Source organism: Acinonyx jubatus, chromosome C1 (assembly GCF_027475565.1).
Source record: "Acinonyx jubatus isolate Ajub_Pintada_27869175 chromosome C1, VMU_Ajub_asm_v1.0, whole genome shotgun sequence".
Classification (NCBI taxonomy): Eukaryota; Metazoa; Chordata; class Mammalia; order Carnivora; family Felidae; genus Acinonyx; species Acinonyx jubatus.
In genome coordinates, this window is record NC_069381.1 from 10,862,151 (window position 1) to 10,882,194 (window position 20,044).

Genomic DNA, 20,044 nt, shown 5'->3' on the forward strand with positions numbered 1-20,044 from the left:
TGTTCAAGTTAAAAGGCAACAACGGGAAAAAAAATACCCACATGGGACAACATAGGTATACACACGTTCGGATGATGCTGACCCATGAACTTGGCAGTTTGGAAGTGAACTCCATTGCGATTCCACCAGGGTGTCTAATTTCATCCCGGACACAGCCGATTCCCAATAGGAGGCGCCTTCTGTCCTCAGGGATAGTCTCTGATACCTGGCCAGCTGCCTATTGGCTTTTCTCAGGGTTTGAACTTCAAAGAACTGGACCGAGAAGGGGACCCCGGCCTGTCCTCTCTTGGAATTCAAACAACCTGAGATTGGGAGAGGAGGCGGCTTCCCTTCTCCCCCTGTGTTCAGAATCCAGCTTCTTTTGCGGTCTGGCTGAGATCAATTTGGGCGCCGCACAGGTTCCAGGGCAAACCTCCAGGTGCGGGGGGGCAGAGGCGCCCTCGCCAGCTCGGGCTTACCCTCCCCAGAGCCAGGTCTCAGGCAGCGGTTCTGAGGCGCTAAACAGAGGTGGGCCGCCGCCCGCATCCCGGTGGTCAGGACGACGACAGCCCGTGTTCCACCGGGAAAGTTCCCCGGAAAGCTGGGAATGAGCACCGGGTAGGCGAAATTCTCCGGCCAGGGCGCCCGCATCCCGTAAGCAGGCGCGGGCTCCCCGAAGGGGCTCCACCCGGGGCCGGGCCACCGGGAACCCGCAGGGGGTGCTCAGGGGACCGGGGAGGGGTGGGCGACCGGGCGGAGGGCAGGAGCCGACTCGCTTTTTAAAAACCTGCTTCCTTCTTCCCCGACTCCACCCATCAGTCACCTCGCAAACCACCGGCCCAGGGCGGTGCGGGCGGGCCCCGGCGCCCCGAACACGCCCTAGGGTGGAGAGGGAGGCGGCAGCCTCCCCAGGAAGTGGGGGTAGAGGCCGGCGCACCGGGCGGCCAGGTGAGCGTCCCGCCAGGTAGAGGCGCGGCAGGCGGGTCCGCAGGGCCGTACCAGCCTCCGGGGCGGGGGAGTCTCCCAGCTCTACTTAACCCTTAACTAACCTGGACTCCCGGCCCGAGTCACCCTCCCCCCCTCCCACCCCCACGTCCCATTCCGCGGCCCGGGGTTGGGGTTGTCTGGACCCTGCTCCCTCCCCCCATCCCTGCTTCGCCAACTCCTAGCGGCAGGGGGCGGGGGAGGACTTGGCCTAGCGTCCCCGCCCGGCACTCCCCCAGCCCACCCGAGGACGTGGGTGCCGCCGGCCCGGGGGTGGTGCGGAGGGCAGGGCGGGAGGGTCGACCGGTGGGCGGCGCCTCTCCAGGCCCGAGGCCGCTCGGGGCCGGCGCCGCCCTCGGCCTCTCGCCGTCCCTCCCTCCTGCACGCCGGCGCCTCGAGGCTGCGCTTCCTGCGTCCCCATCCCGGTCCCGGCGCGGGCGGTGCGCCCTCTCCGCCACCGCCTTGCTGGGTCGGGACTCCCCGAGCCCTGGGATCACAGCGCCCCGGAAGAGGCAGCCCGAGGGGACGGGGTCGTGGGCCCCCGGTCCCCGGTAGTGCGACCGTGACCGAGCTGGCCCCGCAGCCGCCCGGGTGAGTCTGCGCCGCCGCGCCTTCCGCTCCGCGGCGCCCGGCGGAGTGAGTGTTGGCTCCCCGCCCGGCCGGGGAGGGAGTCGAGGGCAGGCTGGGTCTGTCTGTCCGCCCGTCCGTCCGGGAGCTTCCTGTCCCGGGTCTGCGGCCGGGAGGACTCGGAACCCGCAGTCGCCGGAGCCGCGCCCCAGCGGTGCGGGACCCCCCGCCTCCCGGCATCGCGCTGGCCTCGGCGGGGGGAAGGCGCCCGGCCTCCGGGGCTCCCCGTGGGCGGGGACAGGTGCCCTCCGCCTGGCGGGTTTCGAACCCTTGGCCTCCCCCAAGAGGCAGCTTCCACCCGTGCTTAGAGCCGAGCTTCCCAGGAAGTCCCCGGAAACCACCCTGGCGCTGCGCGATGGACCCCCCTTCTCCCATCCCTAACTTTTGTGGAAATCGAGGCTTTTCAGGGATTTCGATTGGAGTGTGTGTTTCACGTACTAGAAAAAAAAAAAAAAACAAACGGTGAGAAACCGGGCGCGAGCAAAGTGGGGTGAAACTCAGTTTCTTCGCTGTTCAATGCACATGACTGCCCCCTGGGATGAGGCGGGGGCACTCGTGCCTGGCACACAGCAGGTACTTGCCTGCCGTCCAACCCAGATCTTTTGTCTGCTTTCTGACGGGAGACGTGTGGCCTGGGAGCGCCAAGTCTGGTTGACAGGGATGGTCACCTAGAGAAAGCAAGCTTTCCGTAACCGAGGGGTGGGGGGACAGGGAACCTGGATGTCCTTACGGTTCCCCGGCCGGTCGCTGCCGTGCGGCACCTGTGCACTCTCGGTTGAGCTTGGGTGGCCCCCGGCCAGATCCCTCCAAGCCGCGCGGGTGGTCCGGGCCCTGGGAACCCAGGCTCCTCGGGAGCGGCGGGGGCGGGGCCGCGGCGGCGGGGGCGGGGCCGGGGCCGGGGTCAGCCCAGAAGTGCCACTGGAGAGGGGTTACCCTGTAGGGCTGGATTTTGGTTTTCGTTCTGCGTGGTTTGTTTGGAGCATAGCTTCTCTAGTTGAAAGGTCGGCTCTGGGACCTGTGAACGGCTTTTGCGCTTTGGAGACTTGTCACACGAGGATCTCGACCTAAGTTTATAGGAAAACGTGGAATTGGGAAGGAGCCCCTTTCCCTCCAAACACTTCCTCTGCAGCCTGCCAGAGGTACTGCCCAGCCTGGGAGAAAAGGCAGAAGAGAGAGGAAGGGGAGGAGGCTGGCGGTGTATCTGCTCCTCAGGAGGTTCTGTCCAGGGGTTGGGTGATTGGGACCTCCTGGGAGCTGCGCCAGGGCCAGGCCTGCCCCAGGGATGCAGGGCCCAGGGGCCTTAAAAGCTCCAAGCCTCGTGACTGGTAAATGACAAGCATTGCTGGGAGGCGGTGATACAGTCAGGCCCCAGCACTGGCTCACTGTGTGTGACCTGCCTCACCGAGCCTCGGTTTCTTCATCTGTACTCTGGGAATGATGCCCTCCTAAGTGGGACCTTCATGCCTAGCCCCTAGCAAGTATTCTGTAGGAAATTATGTCACAGGGCTTAGAGGAGAACAAGAGACAGAAAATAACTCAGGCTGAGGAGGTCCTGCTAAAAAACGAATGTTGGAATATTGAACAGTGTATCAGCCCCTCAGGGAGAGGGAGGAAGGGTGTCTGGGTAGATGGAACAGCATAAGCAAAGGCCCAGAGGTGTGGAGGTAATGGGGTGTGCTGGGCCTGGAGGGGTGTGCTCAGGCAGTGGCAGGCAGGTTTGTGGGAAGGTGGAGAAAGTGAAGGGAACGGAGCGGCTGGAATGAGCTAGACTGAATAGGCAGGGGGCTGGTCGTTACAGATGGGACTTTCTCATGTGAGCGCCTTGGAGTCATTCAACAGATGGTGACAGAGTGCCTTCCATGGCCCAGGCACTGTTCTAGGTGCTCGGTATGGATCACTGAACAAGAAAGACGCAAGGGAGTCATTCGATCCTGTTGACATGTGAGCAAGATAACTCTGGCTGTGTGAAGTCACATGAGAGTTTGGGGAAGGCTGCTGGGGGCAGGGGGTGGGAGGAGGCGGACCTCTAGGCTGGGGGCAGTGGGAATGAAGCAGGGGGTGCTGGAGTGGAGACCCACACAGGAGGCGGAGATTAACACGCGGTCTTAACACGTGCCCACTGGTCAAGGGTGACGTTTGTGGATTTGGTGTGGGGTCCAAGCTGCCAGCCTGTCTTCTACCAGAGAGAGCGGGCGAATGCCCGGGACCTTGGCAGGGTCCAAACGCCCCTCCTCCCCCCCTCCCCCCACCTATGGCTCCCCGCTCCCTGGCTCCAGGAGGCACAGGACCCAGGAGCTTCTGTGTGAAGAATGGCAAAGCTGGAGGCTGAGCCAGGAGCCCGTCTCCTGGGCAACCTGCCTCTTTCAGGGCTCCTGTTTTTCGGGTCATGGTTCTGGTAAATGTTCTCTCCCTCCGTGGGCCTGGCAGTAAAACCCTGCAGAGCCCCAGGGCTGGACAAGGCTGAAGCATGAAGGGCTTTGGCTCTGGGCCTCTCTTCCCCGGGGCTCCAAATTAAGGTGGAATTCGAGGGACCGAGCAGAGTTTTCTCCCTAAGCGCTAGGAAAGTTCCAGAATGTGGTGAAGGGTCTGCTTCTGGCTCCGGGCTTTTGCTTTCACTTTGGTTGTGAAGCTTGGATGGGTCATTCTTGCCACTGGCAGCTGTAAGAGAACCTTCCGTGTTGGATGGAAGTTACCCTTTGCTTGGAGAGGGACCACACTGTCTTTCACCTGCCACAGGAGGACCCTAGAGTGTCTTGGGTGCAGGGGACCACGCTCATTTGATGAGTAAAACTCAGAGTGGGGAGGAATGCCTGGGGGGCTCAGTCAGTTAAGAGTCCAACTCTTGATTTCAGCTCAGGTCGTGATCTCACAGTTCAGTTCGTGAGTTCGAGCCCCACATTGGGCTCCATGCTGCTTGGGATTCTCTCTCTCTCTCCATTTCTCTCTCCCGTGCATACTCGCTCTCTCTCTTGCTCTCTCTCTCTCTCTCTCAAAATAAATAATAAAAGACTTAAAAAAAAAAAAAAACTCAGAGAGGGGAAGGGCACGCAGCCGCAGAACTGGGACGGAAATCCACCTGACCACTCTAGGGTCCTCTGCGTTCTCCCAGGAGGTCTGACCACAATCAGGTCAGAGACTTGTTTTAGAGCCCAGTTTAGCACAGGTTTGGTGGTTTCTCAGGATCTCTGTCTTGCTTCATATAGAGTCTTGCTTCTCCCCAGCCTGGACAGGTGGCCCGCTTGGCCTATTAACAGTTTTTGTTCTCCTTCTCTTGGATCGAGCCCTTGGCACACTGGCTGCCTCTCCTGGGAGCTCTGGCTTCCCAAAGAAACAGGTTGCTTGTTCGGGTTTCCCCGTTTCAGCCCAGACTGCCCCAAGACCCTGGCCAGAGGCAGCCCTCCCAGGGGCGGTGCTGAGCTCTCCCACTAGCTGTGGCCTCAGACTGATTCTTGACTCCTCCCTCCCCTCAGTCCCAACCCTTATCTCCAGAGGCGAATTGGCCCTGCCTTCCATCCAGAGTTGTTTACTTGGGCTGAGCTGCCAACAGTCCCCTTATTCTCTCTTGCCCTAGATTTATCAGCCTGTGCAGCCCTTAAACCTGAATGCCTGGCTCTTAGAATATCGGAGCCAGAGGGGACTTCAGCCGTCAGAAAGTCTTGTCTGTTTCTTTTACAAGTGGGGAAACTGAGACCCAGGGAAGGGAAGGTGCTTGAGTTCAGAGCTAGGACTATGACCCAAGTTTCCTGATTTGGGCCCAAATGATTTCCAGGATGGTTCTTGAAAAACAAAACAAAACAAACAAACAAAAACAAGACAGTAAAGTCAGAGGAGCCCGTCTCCAGAAGCCGCTTTCTCTCTCTGCTCCGCCCTGGCAGGTGTTCTTGGAGGCCACCACCGTGACCTGTCTAGGACGAGCAAATGCTGAGGGCCCTGGAAGACGGGGGAGGGGGATGCATAACAAGGAGCAGATACCTTGACAATTTCAAGTAGATACCTTGACAATTTCAAACCGGATGGTAACGCCAGGGGGTAAGCCAGTGATGAAGCTTTTTGCTGCCCCTCTAAAAGTTCCCTAGAAGGTACCGCTGGATGGACAGGCTTTTAAAGTTGTTTTCTCCCCCAGAGTGCAAGGGAAGTGCATGCCCCTGGTAGAAAACCTGGACGGAAAACCTCACCATATGCTGGCAACCACTGTTGATATTTCGGTGTTCGTGCAGATTTTTTGTTTGCTTGCCTGCTTGCTCTGCTATTTAATATCCTGGCTTTTCAGTTCATCATCATGACAGGTATTTTCCCCAGTGAGAGTTTTTCCACACCGGTTCTAACCCGCCAGTCTCCCATGCTTCTGCTATCTGGTGGCTGGAAGGTACTCAGGAGGTCAGCCTTGTGTGGCTCTGTCAGAACACTCCAGCAACCAAAATCTTGTAACGCTATGCAACTTCTCCACCACCGTGGGATTTCAGGGGGCCATGTCTCTGCACCGCCATGGTGTTTGGGAAAGGGCTCTGTTTACAAAATTGAAAGCAAAAATCTCTTCTTAGAGAGCCTCTTAGAAATGGAGGAGGTTAGCCATCCGGGCGGGATGGGTGTGATCCAAAGATTATAGGGGGGAAGGTGAAAGCTTTGTTTCCTCTTTCCTGTGATTTTTTTTTTTTTTTTTTTTTTTGCTGTGTTCGGTTTTAACCCAGCCAGGTACTCTCACCCGCTCTTACCACCCCTTGCCCTGAATCTTCCCAGGATTAGGCCCTGGGGTGGCAAGTGTGGGTCCCTGGGAAAATCAAGACTGTATTTGGTTTGCCTGCCTCTTGGACAGCAAGTATTTCAATGGCAAACATGAGCAGAGAATTTGGTACCCAGTCAGGTGACCCAGGTTGGCCACTTCACCTTTGGGACTGGTTCTCCCGGCATCTCTCGGACTCTTAACAGGATCACAGCTTTGCCAATACTAGAAATGATCCGGGAGATCCCTTAGGCTAATGCCTACAGACTGCGGGCGGCAACTAAGTGGGGTTTAAAATCAGTTATGTAGGCGTGCCTGGGTGGCTCGGTCTGTTGAGCTTCTGGCTTTGGCTCAGGTCATGATCTCAAGGTCCACATGTGGGAGCCCCGCGTCGGGCTCTGTGCTGACCGCTCAGAGCCTGGAGCCTGCTTCGGATTCTGTGTCTCCTTCTCTCTCTGCCCCTCTCTCGCTCGCACTCTGTCTCTCTCTCTCAAAAGTCAATAAACATGAAAAATAAATTTTTTTAATAAGAAAATAAAAAATAACTAAGATCAGTTACATAGTTTTCCACTGGCTTTCTAAAAGTGAAATAGAAGAAAGCAGACTAGAAAAGAAAGTGCATCCCCTGTCCTGAGAAGTATTCTTTAGTAAGACTGTCACGTCAGGTGACAGTATGTGGACTCGCACCGAGTCACCAGATAAATATATTTCCAGCTGCGTGGTCAGAACCTTGGGCAGAGATGCTGCCGTCCATTGGGTTTCTTTTTTAATTGAGGTACAGTTAACATACAACATTATACGAGTTGCAGGTATACGACACAGTGATTTGACCTTTGTGTGTGTCGCAAAATGATCAACACAGCCAAATTACCATCTGCCACCTGCCGAAGTTCGTACAGTGTTATTGACTGTATTCCCCATGCTGTACGTTACACCCCCGGTGACTTATTTATTTTGTGACCTTCTTGATTTTACGGGAAGTACAAACTTCCCCCACCTGACTGCTCTCTCCCCTGAGCCACCACCGCTCTGGTCTCTGTATCCATGAGCCTGGGGTTTGTTTTGTTTTCTTTGTTTTGTTTTTTAGATTCCACACATTTGTGAAATCAGGTGGTATTTGTCTTTCTCTAACTTATTTCACTTTGCCTAATACTCTCGAGGTGGACACGTGTTGTTGGGAATGGCAAGGTTTCATTCTTTCTAAGGGCCGAGTAGTATTCATTTATATGTATCAATGAATATATGTACATAAAATACATACATACATATAAATGAATATATGCATCGCATCTTCTCTATCTACCCACCCACGGATGGACCCTTAGGTTGTTTCCGTGTCTTGGCTGTTGCGAATAATACTGCAGTGAACATATGGGTGCATGTATGTTTTCAAATTAGTGCTGTTTTCTTTTTTTTTTTTTTTAATTTTCTTTTTTTTTGAACGTTTATTTATTTTTGGGACAGAGAGAGACAGAGCATGAACGGGCGAGGGGCAGAGAGAGAGGGAGACACAGAATCGGAAACAGGCTTCAGGCTCTGAGCCATCAACCCAGAGCCTGAGGCGGGGCTCGAACTCCCGGACCGCGAGATCGTGACCTGGCTGAAGTCGGACGCTTAACCGACTGCGCCACCCAGGCGCCCCAGTGCTGTTTTCTTTGTATAAAATACCCGGTAGTGAAATTGCTCGATCGTAGGGTAGTTCTAGGTTTCATTTTTGAGGAACCTCCGTCCTGTCTTCCACAGCGGCCGCACCAACTTACGTCCCCACCAGCGGTGCGCAAGGATTCCGTTTTTCCTCCACAGCCTTGCCCGCGCTTATTATTTCCAATCTTTTTGATGACGGCCGTTCTGACAGATGTGAGATGATACCTCGTGGCGGTTTTGGTTCACATTTCCTGATGGTGAGTGATGTTGAGCTTCTTTTCATGTGTCTGTTGGCCATCTGGATGTCTTCTTTGGAAAAGGGTCTTGGATCGGCTGCTCATTTGTTCATCAGATTCGTTGTGGGTTTCTTTTGTTATTGAGCTGTATGGGCTCTTTATATATTTTGGATATTCACCTCCATTCAGATAGATGGTTTGCAAATGTCGTCTCCCATTCAGGAGGTTTTCTTTTCGTTTTGTTGATGGTTTTCCGTGCCGTGCGAAAGCTTTCGGTTTGCCATATGCCAATTGTTTCTTTTTGCTTTTGTTTTCTCTGCCTTTGGAGTCAAATCCAAAAAGACTTCGCTTAAAGCAACGTCAGGGAGCTTACTGCTTCAGTTTTCTCCTAGGAGTTTTGTGGATTCAGGTCTTACATTCAAGTCTTTAATCCATTGTGAGTTAATTTGTGTATATGCTGTAACAGTCCACTGCTTTTTATGCTGTGATCCCGGGGAACTTGGAATTCTTTGGACGGGTCCCAGAAACAGTCAGGGATAGAGCTGAGTGGTGGGAGGCGGGGCCAGCTGGAAGGAAGCCGCTTACTCATGTTCCAGATATCAGGGGTATGAAAGATTCCTTTAAAAAAGTTCTCTGCCTTTGAAAACAAAATGAAACAACAAGCTGGAAACCACTGCTTACCTAGCCACCTCAATTCTTAGAATTGAGAATTCTCACGCAGATCTCTCTTAAAAAAGTCATTTTGGAAGCGAGACTCATTCATCTGACTGATATTTATTGCGTTCTTTCTACAGGCCAGGGATTCTGGATTTGGGCAGAACATGGTCCGTTAGGGAGACATGGTCCCTGCTCTCCTGGAGCTTACTCCTTATTGGGGAGGAATGAGGAGACTGTAAACTAGGACACAAATCAATGAAATAACAAACCAATAATCATATACTCACAGAACTAAAATCTTTATCAGCCCCTCACTTCCTGTAGGACCAAGAGCAGGCTAAGCCCCTTACCTTTCAAAGCTCTAAAGACTGTACTCTTTTAAGTACTGGACTGCTTAGCGTTCAGACTCAGTTTACCTTGCCAGACCTGTTGCCGCTTCCCCAACCCTCCCGCCCACCAACAGATAGGCAGTAAGGAACTAGAACCACTTCCCACTTCCTATCTCCACCTTCCTCCTACACCCCCACCCATGAACTTCGATGGGTTTTCTCTTTCTATTCCTTCTGCTTTTCTGCCTAGATCGTCCTCTGTCCAAGAACAAAACTCCTCAAAAAAACAAAAACAAAAACAAAAAACTCAAACTCTCTTTATTTGGGAATTATTTTATTTCATTTTATTTTAAAGTTAGGGTTTTTTTTTAATTTTTTTAATGTTTATTTATTTTTGAGAGAGAGAGAGAGAGAGAAAGACAGAGCATGAGCAGGGGAGGGGCAAAGAGAGAGGGAGACACAGAACCCACAGAGCCCAAAGCGGAGCTCGAACTCACAGACCACAAGATCATGACCTGAGCCAAAGTCTGACGCTGAACCAACTGAGCCACCCAAGTGCCCCTTATTTTGGAATAATTTTAGATTTATAAAAAAAACTCACAAAAATAGTACAGTTTTCCTATATCCTAGTTTCCCTAGATTCCTATGTTCCTATTTCCTATATCCTCACTCGGCTTCCCCTGGTGTTAGTATCTTACATAACATGGTGTATATCACAAAACTAAGAAATTCACATTACTACTAGCAAAATGGGTTTATGGCAAGAAAGTTTCATACGTGCTGTGATATAGTTGTCAGCACAGCAGGTGAGAGCATGAAAATGAAGGAGGAGGTGGAGGAGGAGGAAGGGGGGAGGAGAAGAACCAGGAGGAGGAGGAGGAGGGGGAGGAGGAGGAGGAGGGAGAGGAAGAGGAGGGGGAGAATGAGAAGAACAATGAGAAGGAGGAAGAGGGGGAGGAGAAGAGTGAGGAGGAGGAGAGGGAGGAGGAGGGGAGGAGGAAAAGGAGGGGGAGAGGGAGAGGGGCGATGAGGGGGAGGGGGAGGGGGAGGAGGAGCAGAAGTGCCCTTGGCTCATAAGCACCTGGAAAAAAAACAAAAAAAAACAACAGTCAACCCCATTGTAGTAAAGAAAATACCACTTAAAACAATACCATCTTTCACATATGAAAGTTGAAATGTTTTGAACGCTTCAAAATTTTAGCTTAAAAAAGGAATGCTAATCTTTCACGAGCTCATGGTGGGCATGAGGACTGTCTGAAATGTGTGTCAAAGCCTTAAAAAAACCCAGCAGTTTCAATACTAGGATTTTATTCAGAGGAAACATGACTGTTTAAGGAGTTCGTTTCAATACTGATTTTCTTTTAAGTGTATTTACTTTCTAGAGAGACAGAGACAGAGGAGCGTGAGCGGGGGAGGGGCACAGAGCAAAGGAGAGAGAGAATCCCAAGCAGGCTCCACGCTGTCAACACAGAGCCCGATGTGGGGCTTGAACCCATGAACCTCGAGATCATGACCTGGGCCGAAATCAAGAGACAGACACTTAACCTGCGGAGCTGCCCAGTCACCCTAATACTGTTATTTTGAAAAATAGCAATAAAATTAGAAACCAGCGATGTGTCTGGCAATAGGAGATTGGTTGGTTATGTAAATTATGAGTCCTCCATGTTCTGGAATATTCCTCAACCACTAAAAGTTACGGTTTAGATGAATACTGATGATGTGCAAAATTGTCCGTTATTTACCAACATTTTAAAAGTTGGGGCACCTGGGTGGCTCAGTCGGTTAAGCGTCCGACTTTGGCTCAGGTCATGATCTTGCGGTTTGTGAGTTTGAGCCCCGCGTCGGGCTCTGTGCTGACAGCTCGGAGCCTGGGGTCTGCTTCCGGTTCTGTGTCTCCCTTTCTCTCTGCCCCTTTCCTGTTCACACCCTGTCTCTCAATAATAAATAAACGTTACAAAAAAAAAAAAAAAGTTAGGTCACCAAGCCCTGTTGCAGCCAGATCTCATTTTTGTCAAAAGACAAAAAAGAAAAAGAAAAAGGTATGTTTGCTTACAAAACACACAAAGTCTGAACAGCATCCTAGATACTATCTGTCGGTACGGATGGTGGGGTCACTGGTGATGTTGATTTCCTTTCTGCTAATCTAGATTTATTAATGTTGGCTCACTAAAGAAGCATCGTTTTTCTAATAAGAGAAAAAATGTTTTCTTTTTAAAAAAGACAATCTCCTAGGGTTGCAGTGGGTTCCCCGAGGGTTCCTACGAGGTGAGATGTTGGTGAATCGCAGAGGGCTGGTGCCGACCGGCCCCTAGCCCAGGCGGGTCTTGGATGATTTCAACCTTGAGCGTCTGCTTCCTGCTTCCCAGACTTAAAAAGCTGCGACAGCTGCCTTGTGGACACCCAGCGGCTCTCTCCTCTGCAGCGGGGAAAACGACCGGTTCCAGGCTGTGTTTCTGCCCCCCCCCAAATTCACAGGTTGAAGCCCTACTCCCGGTGTGGCGGTATTAGGAGACGGGGCCCTGGGAGATACTTAGCTGTTAGTTGAGGTCTTGAGAGTAGGTCTATCGTGATGGGATTAGTGCCCGGAAGAGGAGAGGGGCGCCTGGGTGGCTCAGTCTGTTAAGCGTCTGACTTCTGCTCAGGTCATGATCCCGCGGTTTGCGGGTTCGAGCCCCACGTGGGTTCCCTGCTGTCAGGGTAGAGCCCACTTCGGATCCTGTGTCCCCCTCTCTCTGCCCCTCCCCCACTTGGCTCTCTGTCTCTCTCAAGAGAAATAGATAGATAGATAGATAAAACTTTGAAAAAAAAATCTAAGAAACAAATAGAATCAGATTGTGACGCCTTTGAAGTCCAGCTTCTTTTATGGAGTGTCGTACTTTGAGGTTCCTCCACGTTGAGTTACCCCATCCTACGGATGTAGCAAATGTCTGTCTGTTTATCCCCTCACCTGCTGAACAATATCTGGATTGTTTCCAGTTTGGGGTGGTGATGACTAAGGCCGCTATAAACGTTCTCGCGCAGGTTTTACTGTGCACGTACGTTTTTCATTTCTCTCACGGAGATACCAAGGAGTGGGGTTGCCCGCTGTGTCTGGTGAGTGGATCTTTAGATGAAGTGGCCAAACTTAAAAGTTTCATGCCGAGGACCAGGGAGGGGAGGGTGGAAGGGAGTAGCAGACTCTTGCCGAGCTCCTACTGTGTGCCTCTCACAGAGGCAAGAGCTTCACACACGTTGCCTCGCGTGGTCCCCAGCACAGCCGAGCAAAATATGGGCTCTGGCTGCCCCTTTACAGACGACCCTCAGAAAAGGTGATTACATGTGCTTCGATCTGATCAGCAGAGATCTACTCTTTTTGTATTTGGAGGGGGTTTGTGGTAGGAGGCCGTTTAGCCTCCACTCTATGTCTCCCTCCACGTTCCAGCTTTGTTCTAGCATTTACACATCTTCATCACCCCCTGCCTGGTGCAGAGCTGATGGGGCTGAGTGCACACCCCTTGAACTTCCAGAAGAAGGTTCTTCCCAGTTCCTACTGCCAGCACCCCGCTGGGTAGGGACCTAATGAAATATGAATAATCCCTCAATCTGGAACTATAATGACCTGTGTTGAAGGAGAAACAGGAAAAACAGTGTCACCCCTCCTTGAGTGATGTTTTGCCTTTCCCCCCTCCCACGTGGGTCCTCCTCTGCCAGGAAGTAAGTTGACCTCTCCCCCATGGTGATCTGTCCCTGCCCCGTGTCACAGAAATGGCAGTCACAACGGGTTGTGTCTAGTTCTTAAAGAACTTTTTACTGGCTCTTTTCAATTAGAAAATTAACTGATTAAAAAAAATTTTTTACACACAGTAAAAATGTAAAGAAAAAAAACAAACAACCTCAAACGCCGTAAAAGGGATAGCCAATGGAAAAATGTAAACCTCCCGCTCATCTCAGACCCCCAGTGCCTTTCCTCGGAGATAGCCACGGCTCGCGGGTTTCTTGTATATGCTTCCAGAAATTCTCTGTGGGTATAAGATGCTTTTAAGTGTTGCTTTTAGATGTTCACGTGTTAAGAGTTGTCAGGATCGTTCTGAAATTGTTGGGACCTTTGAAACATGTAATCACTCATGTCAGGGTCCTCAGATTGCCTTTGAGGACCCACCAGCCACCTGAAATCTTATGGCAAACCGTCTGCCTCTGCATTTTTCTCTGGGGCATCAGTAGCTTTCATGAGGGTCTGTGCATACACACACACACACACACACACACACACACACACACACACACGAAGAAACATGCCTTACCCAAAAAGGCATGGTGAGCGGGTATGAGAGAGGCAAGCTTTTACCGATAGAAAGTAGTTAAATGTGTAATTAGCTGGGGGGCGGATACGAGCTCCAAATTTCTGGATCACTGGTGCCTCGTTGTGTGGATGGAAGCTGATGGAACCTCCGATTGGACAGTTTCATCCCGGGCTAAGGGGGAACTGTGCCTGGCTGAGCCAGAGCCGTGAAGTTCACGGAGTTCTTCAGCCCTGCGTGTTTCTACTGACTCATTGCCTGTGGGGAAGTGTGCTGGCAGCTTTAGAACAACACGCGTATGCTCTTGCCCCGGATGGAGTTATCCATTTACTGGGAACTTCTCACAGGAGGACACACATTTGCTTCCTACGAGAGGATTTCAGGCTGAGACACAGTCAAAAAGATTTTAGGGAAATTCCTGGCAGCCAGAGCCACGTCTGGTTGATGATGAGTGTCAGGAATGTTTTGGGGAAATGTCCTTCGTGGGGTCAGTACTCTTGATGGAGTTGTGGGGTGGCCCCGAAGGAGGCAGATCCTGGGTCGGCTGCAGGGAGGGAGGGTCTGACCTTACAAGGCATTTCCAACGTTAGTATAAAGTTGTGACAGGCACCAGCCTAAGCGTTTTGCGTGTAGTGACTCGTCACTCGCAAATCACCCTCGCAAGAGTTCAGTGGCATGGGGAAACTGAGGCAGGAGTAGGCTAGCTACTGTGCAAACAGCCTCACATCTCAAAGGCTCAAGACAGTCGGGTCACAATGTAGCCTGCTGGGTGGGGAGGGTGGGGACTTCGGGGACATAGTCATTCAGAGACCCAGGCTCCTTCCATGTTCAGTGTGCTTGGATTCCAAGGGCTTGGTGAACTAATAACACCACCCACTAGCTGTGGAGACGGGGTTTAAACCCAGGGAGTCTGGCTCCAGAGTCTGTGTTCTTAACTACCACACTCTAGTGAGAAACGAGACCACTGCTGTTTAGCTCGATGCACTTGCTGTGTCACCTCGGAACTGGCAGGTAGGGAGACGCGCTGGTGTTCTGGAGAACGTTGGCACCTCGTTGCAAGGGATCAAGCTTTTCTTCCTAAGGAGTGAGATGGGTAAACCTCACAGACGTTTTTACCTCGTCTTCTGCACACAAAGATGAAAGCATTTGCCCCCCCCCCCAACGTCTGCACCCCAAATAAACCTGTATCGGCTACGTTGCTGCCTGGGACGCGGGTCTTTCCGCCACAGACACCATCCCTGCAGAGCCGAGTGCCCCAAATTGCTGCTTGTTGTAGGGAGGAGGTTTCGCTAAATTTCGGCGCCCTCGTTCACACGTGTTTCCCCAGTTGAAGTGCCTTCTTGTGGAAACAACCCAAACGTCCCACATGAAGGCCTGGACGAGACTGTGTGGTACGTCCACGCGCAGGAATGCCACGTGGCTGCAAAACGTGGTGGTGATGGGGACCTTGAGCATCATGGAAAGACAACTCTAATATTGTAAAGAAGCAGAGTATAAAGGCGGTGAATTTTTTAGCTTTAAAAAAGACACAAAGGGTGTAAAAATCTGGATAGCGACCATTTCTAAATTTCCTACAGAGAAACATGTATTATTTTGTATTAAAATTACAGATTTACGTACAAGCGCTGCCCCTCAGGACCTCAAGTGACTTGGGCACCGGCCGAATTTCTCCTAATGAGGAGGACAGTTTTAGGATTTTGTGAGGATTGAATGATCTTTGTGGAAAAAGTACTAAACGCAAAGTAAATGCGCAGTATGTTTCTAGATTCTGCTATTGTCGTTACCACTTTAAAAAAAAATCTTTCCATTCTAGGGGCGCCTCGGCGGCTCAGTCCGTTAAGGGTCCCACTCTTGGTTTCGGCTCAGGTCACGATCTCACGGTTTGTGAGTTCAAACCCCTCGCTGGGCTCTGCACTGACAGGGAGGAGCCTGCTTGGGATTTCTCTCTCTCCCTCTCTCTGCCCCTCCCCTGCTCGCACTCTCTCTCTCTCTCTAAATAAATAAATAAACTTAAAACATTTTTGAAATCTTTCCATTCCAATAAACTCACTCCAAATCCAAAGGAACCATTTCCAGTAGCCTGGGGCCGGCCAGGGGAGGGGGGCTTTATTGTAACAGGCCTGGGGGTGTGGACCTGGGAGCGGGCCAGTCTACACCCCCCCCCCCGCCTCGCCCCGGCCTCTGCTGCAGGGCAGGGTAAAGCAGGGTGCCTGAGATACTGCTTCTAAGTGGAGACCAGGGGCCGCACTGGCTGACGTCTGGTTTCTGTCTCCTGCACAGAGAGATAAGTCAGTGCTCTGGGCCTAATGGCATATTGGCTACAAGTTTGGATTCTGGGTCAGACTCCCTGGATTCCACATCGATTAAATGGGGAGACTAGTAATGCCACCTTTGGAGGGTTGGGGTGAGGGTGATATGGCGATTAGCACAATGTCTCAATAAATGCCAACGTTCGCGGGCATAAGGGGAGGCCTCGGAAATTCACACAACGTAAAATTACATGAGTAACATAATACCATATACATTTCCAGAACCTTTTCATCATCCCAGGCAGAAACGGAGGAGGAAGGCTTTTTAAGTGCCTACACGCGTGAGTGGTTCTTCAACTTTAGCACGTGTCAGAAGCTCCCCAGAATTTTCTGATGCACTAGGTCTGGAGGGCTGGGGCCCAAGAACTTGCATTTCTAACAGGCTCCCAGGGGCGCTGATGCTGGAGGTCCAGGACCACACTTGGAGAACCACTGTCCGAGGTGGAAAGGTCTGCGGGCCAGTGTGGGTGATGACCTCGTTCGGGCTGAACCTAGAACACTGGGCCACTGCGACCTGTGGAATTGGGGATTTATGATAAGAATTAGATCTTACACGGTCATGGCGGGGGAGGGGGGGTCAGAAGTGAAAGTGACACAGGAGCTGAGGGCCCCGGATGTCCAGCCACCAAGGTGAGACCACAGGGAGACTTGTGGAGAAGGCTGTGGGCAGCTGTTGCCAGTGGGTGCGCACAAGGTGTCCAGTGACAGGCCTGGGGACACTGTCGGTCAGTGGGACCAGCAGTCAGAGGGAAGAGCTGGGCACGGATCAGACAGCAGGACCGGCTCAAACCGGCTGGGCCGCGTGGCGCCCGCCCATCGCTGCGTCTTCCTCGCCAGTGCAGTTTCCTCCCAGATTTCCTACAAATTCCTCTCCTGGCCACTTCTAACCTTGAGCCAAGAGGGAGGGGGATTCTGGGGACAGCAGTTTCAGCTTAACCGAGTTGACACAGCCTAGGCTGCCATAACAGATCATTCAGCCTTTGCCACGGGGCTGCCTCTCTGAGCCCGCGGGGGGTTTGTCGGGGGCTCGGCTGTGGGCTCCCCAGCTCTCCCTGCAGGACCTCCGGCTGCTACAGTTGTGGCCCACCCCAGCGAGGCTCTGCTCAGATCATCAATCAGCAGGATCAGAACTCCCCATGGGGCGCCTGGGTGGCTCAGTCGGTTAAGCGTCCAACTTCGGCTCAGGTCATGATCTCACGATTTGTGGGTTCAAGCCCCGTGCTGACAGCTCAGAGCCTGGAGCCCGCTTGGGATGCCGTGTCTCCCCCTCTCTCTGCCCCTCCCCCACTCACACCCTGTCTCTCTCTGTCTCCCTCTCACTCTGTCAAAAATAAAAAAAAAAATTTAAAAAATTTTTAAAAAAGATATACTACCCAACTATGATAATCAAAACAGTATGGTACTAGCACAAAAATAGACACAAAGGTCACCAGAACAGAATAGAGAGCCCAGAAATAAATGCACCCACTTTTATCTTCCATCTATGTCAAAGGTGCCAAAGAATGGACAATGGGAAAAAGACAGTCCCTTCCACAAATGGTGTTGGGAAAACGGGACGGCTACATGCTAAAGAATGAAACTGGACCACTTTCTTACACCCTGCACAAAACTTGAGGCGCCTGGGTGGCTCAGCTGGTTGAGCATCTGACTTCGGCTCGGGTCGTGAGTTCAAGCCCCGCATCGGGCTCCATGCTGACAGCACGGAGCCTGCTTAGGGTTCTGTCTCCTTCCTTCTCTCTCTGTCCCTCCTGCACTCTCTCTCTTAAAATAAGTAAATAAACTTGAGAAAAATAAAAAGCTTCTGCATAACAAAGAAAACCATCAACAAAACAAAAAGACAACCTACCGAATGGGGGGAGACATTTGCAAATGACGTATCTGAGTAAGGGTTAGTATCCAAAATATATAAAGAACGTACACAACTCAACACCAAAAAGCCAAGGAATCCAATTTAAAAATGGGCAGAGGACACGAATAGACATTTTTCCAAAGAAGACATACAGATGGCCAACAGACCAGGAAAATACGCTCACCACCACTCATCATCAGGGAAATGCAAATCAAAACAATAATGAGGTATCACCTCACACCTGTCAGAATGGCTAAAATCAAAAATGCAATAAATAACCAGTGTTGGTGAGGATGTGGGGGAAAAAGGAGCCTTCGTGCACTGTTGGTGGGAATGCAAACTGGTGCAGCCACTGTGGAAAACAATATGGAGGCTCCTCAAAAAATTAAAGATAGAATTACCACGTGATCTGGTAATTCTGCTACTGGGTATTTACCCAGAGAAAATGAAAACACTTATTCAAAAGGGTATATGCACCCCTATGTTTATTGCGGCATTATTTACCAAAGTCAAGCTAGGGAAGCAAGTAAGTGGGTAAAGAAGGTGTGATAGATAGATAGATAGATAGATAGATACATATATATATATATATGTATATGTATAATGGAATATTACTCAGCCGTGAAAAGAATGAGATATCGCCATTTGCAGCAACATGCATGGATCTAGAGAGTATAAAATAGACAAAGTCAAATACCACATGATTTCAGTCATGTGTGCAACTTTATAAACAAAACGAATAAAGAAAAAAAGAGACATGGGGCGCCTGGGTGGCGCAGTCGGTTAAGCGTCTGACTTCAGCCAGGTCACGATCTCGCGGTCCGTGAGTTCGAGCCCCGCGTGGGGCTCTGGGCTGACGGCTCAGAGCCCGGAGCCTGTTTCCGATTCTGTGTCTCCCTCTCTCTCTGCCCCTCCCCCGTTCATGCTCTGTCTCTCTCTGTCCCAAAAATAAATAAACGTTGAAAAAAAATTTTTTTAAGAAAAAAAGAGACACACCAAGAAACAGACTTTGAACTACAGAGAACAAACCGATGGTTCCCAGAGGGGAGGTTGGGCGCAGGCGATGGGGGAAATAGGTGAAGGGAATTAATTAAGAGCACACTTGTCATGATGAGCACTGAGTAATGTGCAGACTTGTTGAATCACTATGTTGCACACCTGAAATGAATATAACACCGTATGTTAATTATACTTGGTTTTTTTTTAATTTTCTTCAAAAAAATAGCAGTTGCTCATTTCTTCATTGGGCAAATTTCACAAATTCCATCTTTTTTTAAAGTGTATTTATTTATTTATTTTGAGAGAGAGAGAGAGACAGTGCAAGCAGGAGAGGGGCAGAGAGAGAGGGAGAGAGAGAAAGAATCCCGAGCAGGCTCTGCACTGTCAGCACAGAGCCCGATGCGGGGCTCGATCCCACAAACCGTGAGATCGTGACCTGGGCCGAAACCGAGAGTCAGACGCTTAACCGCCTGAGCCACCCAGGTGCCCCACAAATTCCATCTTTGCACCAAAATGGTTCCATCAAGATCATTCCAACCTCCAGGCCTGTTTTATCTCAAAACTCTTTCTTAAATCTGGAATCTCTGAAGTTTTCTTGGAACATTTCCATAACCATCTTTCCTTTTCGTGTCTGTCATTCTGACATTCAGTGAATTTTGGGGGTCTGCGCCATAGAATGAACTACTTTTCCAAGAAAGCAAGCTGGAAGATTTTGCAATGTCTGCTGCTCCTCCGCGGATCAAAGCAATGCCTCGTGGGCCAGGCTGCTTGATAAAAGGACCCTTGGCTTTTAAATTTTCTTTTTTTCAACATTTATTTATTTTTGGGACAGAGAGAGACAGAGCATGAACAGGGGAGGGGCAGAGAGAGAGGGAGACACAGAATCGGAAACAGGCTCCAGGCTCTGAGCCATCAGCCCAGAGCCTGACGCAGGGCTCGAACTCACGGACCGCGAGATCGTGACCTGGCTGAAGTCGGACGCTTAACCGACTGCGCCACCCAGGTGCCCCTGATATAGGCTTTTAAAGAAGCCGTTATTCCCAAAGCAAGCATGAGCACCCAAATGGAACACAGAGGGTTTTGCGTTTCAGCTGCTACGAGGGTAGAAAAGGAGGGATGGTCAGGTCCCAGTGAGGGGCTCTCTTCCTGACCTGCAGACAGATGCTTTCTTGCTGTGTCTTCATGTGGCCTTTTCTTGGTACATGTGTGTGGAGAGAGAGAGAGCGAGAGCTATCTACAGTCTTTTCTTATAAGGGCACGAATCCCATCAGACCAAGGCCTCACTCTCATCACCTCATCTAACCCGATCTGCTCCCCAAAGCCCCATCTCCAAATACCATCACATTGGAGGTTAGGGCTTCAACACATGGATTTAAATTCAGTCCTTAAGGGTGCCCTAGTGTCTTCTTAGTTGCTCAGGCTAAAATCATTGGC

The 20,044-nt window shown here is 51.1% G+C and overlaps 2 protein-coding genes across 9 annotated transcripts in view; one reads left to right on the forward strand and one right to left on the reverse strand.

Moving 5' to 3' along the window:
* Nucleotides 1-794: 794 nt before the first annotated feature.
* LOC128314170 (collagen alpha-1(II) chain-like) lies at nucleotides 795-5,168 on the reverse strand. Its single transcript, XM_053216115.1, has 3 exons — nucleotides 4,667-5,168; nucleotides 1,073-2,654; nucleotides 795-858 (listed from the first exon to the last, which is right to left on the reverse strand). Exons 2-3 carry the CDS (start codon nucleotides 1,963-1,965, stop codon nucleotides 795-797), a joined length of 957 nt encoding a protein of 318 aa, XP_053072090.1. The 5' UTR covers nucleotides 1,966-2,654; nucleotides 4,667-5,168.
* TMEM51 (transmembrane protein 51) overlaps nucleotides 910-20,044 on the forward strand; it is a 55,645-nt gene continuing 36,510 nt past the window's right edge. For 2 of the 8 annotated variants that reach the window (XM_027060362.2, XM_027060363.2), the window contains exon 1: nucleotides 1,419-1,554. The gene's annotated coding sequence lies outside the window, so the exon portion shown is untranslated. Of the gene's footprint in view, nucleotides 928-1,414; nucleotides 1,555-2,469; nucleotides 2,730-8,125; nucleotides 8,212-20,044 lie in introns of those variants that run through there. The other 6 variants (XM_027060364.2, XM_027060366.2, XM_053203965.1 and 3 more) reach the window with 5 other exon arrangements.